This window comes from Hermetia illucens, chromosome 6, assembly GCF_905115235.1.
Source record: "Hermetia illucens chromosome 6, iHerIll2.2.curated.20191125, whole genome shotgun sequence".
In the NCBI taxonomy this organism is placed as follows: domain Eukaryota; kingdom Metazoa; phylum Arthropoda; class Insecta; order Diptera; family Stratiomyidae; genus Hermetia; species Hermetia illucens.
The window spans coordinates 64,854,308-64,861,823 of NC_051854.1; the positions used below are offsets into that span (position 1 = coordinate 64,854,308).

The 7,516-nt window shown below is 43.3% G+C and overlaps 1 protein-coding gene across 1 annotated transcript; it reads right to left on the bottom strand.

Annotated features, from left to right (window-relative positions):
* Nucleotides 1-501: 501 nt before the first annotated feature.
* LOC119659648 (intraflagellar transport protein 56) lies at nucleotides 502-2,687 on the bottom strand. The gene is made up of 7 exons (XM_038067856.1): nucleotides 2,662-2,687; nucleotides 2,459-2,590; nucleotides 2,138-2,312; nucleotides 1,851-2,082; nucleotides 1,341-1,788; nucleotides 960-1,292; nucleotides 502-898 (listed from the first exon to the last, which is right to left on the bottom strand). The coding sequence occupies exons 1-7, from the start codon at nucleotides 2,662-2,664 to the stop codon at nucleotides 572-574; spliced, it is 1,650 nt and encodes a 549-aa protein (XP_037923784.1). The 5' UTR covers nucleotides 2,665-2,687; the 3' UTR covers nucleotides 502-571.
* Between the last annotated feature and the right edge of the window lie 4,829 nt (nucleotides 2,688-7,516).

Sequence of the window (7,516 nt, forward strand, 5' to 3'; positions counted from 1 at the left end):
TGCGGCATGATCCAAGCCACAAACGTAGCATAGTCATTCTGATGGTCAGTCAGGCAACCACTGAGGTTTTGTACTCAGTGACGACATTATCTATGCTGGTGGCGCACTCTAGGGACACGCTGAACAGTTTGGGTGGCATGCAGAAAGTCACCCTCCTCTGGGCTACCGGTCATATGAACGTAGAAGGGCTCCTCTATTGACAACCCCACGCAGTCAGTATTCTGCTGGCGATGCCAAGAGTGAAATCTACCCATTGCCTTCAAATAGCGAACGTCCATCTCCTGCGCTTCAAGGAGTTCTTTGGTTATAGACTGGAGAAGCTGCTATCTTTCGTAAAGGTTCCGGGCTGGCTCTGAAGATCTGACCCGGCTGTGTTTTGTTCCCCTTGCATTTCCCATTGCAGTCGTTGCCTCAGGCATCAAGCGCTACTTGAACTCTTTGTGCCCACTAATTTTAACCTACCCATATACAGAACCTCAAAACAAGATCTAAATTCAAAAGAAAATGAAAACAGTTATTTTATTTAGTTAAGCAAAAAATCAGTAAGTAAAAATACAGGAGTTATTAGTCCTTATTTCAAATTACTGGCATATTTCCTAATTGCTTTGAGCATAACTTCTGCTTGAGAATTGTTTGATTCCCGCAATATTGAAACAATATCTGCAACTCCATTAGGAGGTCTTCCTTTATCCAAGTCAGTAACAACTGCAAAAAGAGCTCCAGCACAGGCACCTCGTTTTCCTTCCCAATGCTCAGGACTTGGATCTAGTTTTTCCAACATATCAAATGCTTTTGCGGCCACCCAAAACTCCTCGCATTTGTAGCAATCATTCGCGATTAGTTGAAGCAAAAGGAATGCTTCTGAATTGGTATCGCGAGAGACAAAGAGATTCCATGCCTAGGAAGGAAATGTTCGAAGCTTAGATGAATCTAGAGGTGGTCAATGGAAAGAAAAATACCTGTTCCGGATGACCAGCTTGAATATGGCATCTAGCCAGGAGCATGCAGAATGTATGTTGATTTCTAATTTCAGGGTCGTTAATTTGTAGGAACAATTCCTCAGCTTCTTTAAAGTAACCTGTAGCCGCCTTCGCTTGAGCATAATTGTAATTGAAGATATCATCATTGACGAAGTAACTGCGAATTGAATTCAAATAGACGAGGACCTCTTCGAACTGACCATAAAGGAAAAAAGCCGAGGCCATGCTTTGCCTACCGGGAATCGTATCACACTCGGAAGCTGAACTGCCGACCAAATGAAGGTTCTGTTGTGCTGTTTTGATGTGCTCTTTCTGGAAAAGTGGAAATGTATTTTGGGTTTACAAATTTCAGTTTCTTACCGATCCCAGCTGCTGTCCAAGAGCAGCGTGAACTACACCTTTCAGAATATACTCATGAGGAACAGTAGGTTGGACTTCTTTCATTAAACTGTGAGCTTCCTGGATATTTCCGCGTCTCAAGTAGAAAATCGCCAAGTTTAACCTTGCTTCTGGAATGATATTGAGTAGAGCTGGAAACACCTGCAAAGCTCCTTCGCCATTCCTGAAAACTACTAGATTGTGACGGATTAAGTCAGCACCGAAGGTTCCATTATCCGTGATATTTTTGATCTCCTGTTCAGCAACTCTTCCATTAAAGAGACGGAATCTATTGCAGGCTTTCAAGTTGATAGCAATGGTACTGTCGGGATGTCTATTCAAGTAGATATCCAAGACCTCTTGCGACATGTCATAGTAGTCGAGCTTGTAAAAGCAGAGTGCCAGATAGACATTTATAGCCAAATACTCCCTAGAATAAAAGGAAGTTGCGGTTATATGATTACCAGGGAAATGCGAACGTATCTGCCTTACTTGTTATCTAGAAGAATCCTTTTGTAGATATCGATGGCCTCCTGATAGTGAGCTCTTAGATAATGTAGACACGCTAGGGTCAGCTGGTCCTCAACAACATCACGAAGAGATTCATGCAGTTCCATAAGTTGATCCTCATTATTTAGTTTATGGGCCAAGTGAAATAGTAAACGTACTTTCAGGGGGGTGTTGGGTATAATGTCCATCAAGTCATGGGCTTCTTCGTACATGCCTGAAGTGAACAATTGCCGTTTAATTAACCTTTTTCCAAATTGAACCTAACTTACCCAAGTAAAACATGCAAATGGCTACGTTTAGAGTGATATCATTGATGGTGGGATCTTCCTTTTTGATTGCCTGGTATTGGTCCAAGGCTTTCTGATAATCACCGAGATGGAAACTGCAGAAAGCCATCCATTGTTCACGCAATATCTTTTGATTATCGTCATCGTCAAACATGAACTAGGAAGGAATATAAAGTTACAGTTGAAAATTTGTTAATAGTTTGGATTGAAGGAAATATCGATATACGTTTGGAAGTATCCACTTCAAGCTATTTTAAAAAGACTGCGCCTGACTTTCTTAATTACACAGAATGAATCCATTACCTCCAAATAAGCCCTGGCTCCGGTGTAGTCACGTTCAACTATGAAATCCTCAAAGATTGGTAAGTTCTTTTTGTTGGCCGCACTTGTGTCATGGCGGGAGTTTGCTGAATCCGATTTGCCTCGAGAAAGTATCTAGAAACCAATATTCACCGACTTTACCTTTATATTTTCCATCGTTTGAGTCTACAATAAGTTTCGCTTACCATTATGTCTTCCTGATTTGTGTTGAATATGTGGTTACCAAGGTGATATGGAAGAATTATTTCGTCACGTTGTGTACGTTATCTTGAGGAGCATGGTTGGTTTTTTTAATTCGAAGGAGGTTCTGTTGAAAAAGGACGACGACTGATATTAAATCCAGCAGCTATTTTTAAGCTACTCTTTTTTATTTTTTATATAGGGTTGGGGAAAAAGAAATGTCGTATTTGTGATCGAAATTTGACGCTTTATTTAACATACTTAGAATTATCCGATTTAAGTCAAATATGCGCCGTTTTGTTCGCAAACTTGTTGCCATTTGGAAAGCAACTTCATTATCCCCCCCTTATAAAACCCCCTTCCCTTATTTGCCAACTTAGTAGCACCGAGAGCGTTTCGCATGGACCGGAAGAGATGGTAATCACTTGATGCCAGGTTCGGATTATACAGTGGGTGCGATAGGACATACCATCTGAGCTCCCGTAGCTTCTAGCTAGGGTCATCAAAGATGTGGGAGGCCGAGCGTTGTCCTGGTGGAACACAACACCATTCCTATTGACCAATTCTAGCCGCTTCTAGTCAATCGCCTGCTTTAAACGGTCGAGTTGCTCACAGTAGAGGACCGAATTGAGGATCTGGCCATATTTGAGCAGCTCATAGTGGATGATTCCCTTCTAATCCCACCAAACACATAGCAACACCTTCCTGGCCGTCAATTCGGGCTTGGCGATGGTTTGGGCCGGCTCGATCTTTTTCGCTTGAGGTTGTCATACGTGATCTATACTCATTTCCTGGCCAATCGCGCGAATGCCCACATGCCGGTCTACTAGGATCATTTCGACGATTTTATTGGTTTCGATTGGCCTACCAGTACGGGTGTATCTTCGACATCCACTACACCAGAACGAAATCGATCGAACCAACGCTGTGCTGTGCGAATCGTTACAATATCTCAGATAGTAAAAACGCAAAATATGACGAATTTCTTGCTTAGTGGACTCCATTTTGACGCCTTATAACTTGAGGCTGAAACGTACGATCACAACACTGTCAAACAAATACTTGCAGCACAGATTGTCGTCTTCAAATCGCCGTATACTGTGACCCGATGCGATAAGTAGAATACAAGATATGTTAAGTGTCGCCATCTATTGACAGAATACGACATTTCTTTTTCCCCAACCCAATATTTTGATGAGACTGAGCTTTGCTATGTCCTTTCCTTACCCTCTTCCGTACAAGTATGAGTTAGAATAAATAGACCATTTTACTGACCATGGCGTGTAGCATCGGCTGTATTTGAGACGACGGTTTTCTTGATTTGTGTAATGCTCCGTCAGTGCTTGATCCTCGGCTTTGTAGCAAGGAGTCTGTGAACATGGATTTTCGTAATGAATATGATAGTCGGAGATTCATAATAGCTAACTGAAAAAATAGCGAATTTTTAAAATTTATCCCTGACTATACCTCTTGTAGCTCAATTGACATGCACTTGATAAAAATACCATATCATTCTAATTCGTTGACATTATTGCCGTGCTTTTGCTAACAACTCGATGTTTCGTTTCAACATTGCAAATTTAATTATTTTCATCGGTGGTAAGAGCAACTTGCTGGAACAACTGAGTTATAAGGTATATTGACAATTAACCCTGACCTATTACCGTTGTAAGCAATTGGGGAAGCGCCATAGCTCCTAACCCTCATGGCTTCTCTATTAAGCCTACTGCCCCTGGGACACTATTTTGCCGTGGTAGGGGAGCCTGTAGTAGTTTACTTCTACACTAAGGGAGTCCAAATATGAATATAGAAACAAGGGATTTAAACTCTCCAAGTGGTAAGAAGTCACAGACTGCGAATTCACCCGCGACCATGAGCAATCATGACGCGGTCGAGGCGCGGATGTTGCAGGCCTCACCACGTTCATGCCCCCTTACGGATAAATCTGTACAAGGCATGTTTTCCGACTCAATGAAAAGCTTGCAGTTAGGGCCTACAGCGAAGCTAGTCAAAAAGGAAAGTAAGGAAACTCTCAATTTAGAAGAAACTGGAAATCCGATTACGGCTGGCCCGTCCGCGGTACTATTGCCCAAATCTACCCGCGAACCGAAGAGAAAGGTTCGTCCGATGGGAACTTCGGCCACCAAGGAGGGGGGACTACAGGCTGAATCCTGCCTGTCAGAACCTTCTCCTCCCCCTTTACCGGGAGGAGCGGAAGAAAAGGAAAGCTAGTGACGGGGACGCTACTGGTTTAACGCGGGTATGTGGAAATAGACCCAAGCGGCCCGGACACCGTGAATCTGAACCGGCGGCAGAAGAAGGCATTACGAAGAAAGATGAAGCACCTTGGGAATGAGGATATGGACGTGGCTATACCACTAGGTGCAGTAATGTTCAGAGAAGGTGGGGATAAACTGATAACACAGGTGAGATCTACACTGGACGCAACAGACTCTTCTGTTAGTGGTAATGCACACATTCACTGGTAACAATCACTGGAAAGGCAACCACTCTCGCAGTGTCCCGATTCCCCTGCAACACCTCCGTGTTGAAAGGTTTGCAGAAGCCGGTTATTCTCTTCCTTCCACTTCTGGGACCTGTTCTCCAGGGTGGTGCACTTCCAAGAGAATCTGTATAGACTCAACTCTGGAGTTCGTGAAAGTACCATCCGTTTTTCTAAGAGGGTCCAACTTGGCCGACTCATCCTTATTAAGAACTCTGCACAGTTTGGAAGGTTCGTTTTCATCTTCCAGTTCCTCACAGTATGCTCTAAAGGAGTCTCGTTTCGAACGTTTTACGAGCCTCTTATGTACACACTGAGTTTCGGAAGTTTAACCAATCTTCATTCTTATTGCTTTTGCAAGCATGATTTAGAAGTCGTCTGGTTGATTTCCTGAGTCTTTGCAGCTCTCGGTTCCACCATGGAACTATTTTACTGCTTTGGAACCGGGAAGTAGAACAAGCCTCTTCAAAGCACTCTAAAAGTGCGCGATTCAGAGTTTCCAATTGATCTTCTACCACCAAAGCAGTCCTTAGTCTCCCAGGCAACTCCACTTTGTCGCCAAGAAGTTCATTGAACTTTGTCCAATCTGTTTTCCGTTTCAGACTAAATTCTAAGTAACGGTGATTTGAGAGTGAGATTTCATCTAGCACTCGCCAATCTCTAATCAACTCTAACAACTTTGAAGTGCAAATTGCTAGGTTAATTACTTCACTTCTTTCTGGCCCCAAGAACGTAGAGGCACACCCTATGTTCGCGGTAATCAGACCAGGTGAAGTGACAAAAATTAAACAGCTTCTCTCCTCTAGGATTACATTTGCTACTGCCCCAACAAATATCCTGAGCGTTCACATCACAACCTATTAAGAGTTGAAGGTCTCTTGATTCTGCATACACAACCAACTCCCTTAGTTCTTGCGCCGGCAGAGGACACAACAAATCACAGAGAAAGTAAGCAGAGACAACTATGGCGCTTCTCCTCTTATCATTTACCTAGTATTGTAAGTTGACCGCAACAATGTCCTGGAACAGAATTGTCTCAATATGGTCTCTATCAATCAGAACGCAGACCCCCGGTTTTGCGGATCTCTCATTGAAGAAGATTCTAAGCCCCTCGACTGATCCAATACCCAAGATTTTATTAAAAGCGAATCCGTGGCTCTTGCACCAGAAATATATAAGGACAATCCTGCAACTTTGCCAGCCTTGCTGCCAGTAGATAGGGAGATGTTTTGACATGCTGCAGGTTAATTTGACTAACCCTTATATTTGTAGAGATAAGTGCAGTCTAAATATGAAAACCGCCGCTAACTGAAAAGTCTGCTGCGTTCACCGGGGTTACCAGTTTGTCCTCACTTTCCGTCGAAAGTTCCGCCTTCTCTCTCATTCTCATTTCTCTCATTTCTCATTCCCAAGAAATATCGTCTTCTTTCGTTGTTGTCGGCTGAGAGCCCTCCCGGGCTGCATGGATCTGTTCCCACATACTGGAGTTAGACCAGTTCCGTCCATATCACTCGCTTCCGCTTCTTCCGTTTTTCCTGATAAAGGGAGGAGGAGAAGATTCTGACAGGCAAGCCTGTAGTCCCTTCTCCTTTGCGCTTGAAGTTTCCTTCTACCGAGTCTTCGTCTCCTGTTTTTTGGAAGAATTAGGCAACAGTGTCACCGGTAGGCCAGCGCAGTCAGGTTTCCAGTTCCTCTCTTTAAGGGAATTGCTGTACTATCTTTTCTGACTGACAGCACAATAGACACCGATTTCAAGTTTTCCACTGAAGTGGAGAGCCTGTTTTCCACAGATTTCTCCGTGGGGAACATAAATCTGTTTGAGGACTCCAATATGTGCTCGACCACGACTTGATTCCTCAAAGTCGTGGGTGGATTCCAAGGCTGTGACTTCTTACAACTTTGAGAGTTACAATCCTTTGTTTCCATATTCATGTGTTTTTGGACCCCACACCACGATAAGGTAGTGTCCAAGGGAGAGAAGTAATATGATACAAAGGTGTCAAACCTACCTCATGCTTGCCCAGGGATTTTCAACTAAACGCATAGTCGCTCTTTCATACGCCAATGCGCCTTAATGCTTTAGCTTTTTTTATGGTTTCACCTGCAAGTATATATATGTGGAGCGGCAAGTTTTCCGATAGTTCTGAGTGCTGCGGACGGCGTAATTGACAACGCTTCAGTTGGGGGCAGTTTCTTTCTTTTTCTTCAATGGTAATAATAATAATAATAATAATCATTGGCACAACAATCCATATTGGATCAGGGCCTTGAAGTGTGTTAGAGCACTTCATTCAAGACCGTAACGGTACACTACAGTATACTGTAGGAGGCAATGTGGTCAGCATTGCGCTCGCCCG

Coding starts and splice junctions, on each gene's coding strand:
- LOC119659648 (XM_038067856.1), bottom strand. Junction 2,313..2,458: donor GAGCCAGGGCTTATTTGGAG/GTAATGGATTCA, acceptor ATTCCTTCCTAG/TTCATGTTTGACGATGACGA. Junction 899..959: donor AAGCTGGTCATCCGGAACAG/GTATTTTTCTTT, acceptor TTTCCTTCCTAG/GCATGGAATCTCTTTGTCTC.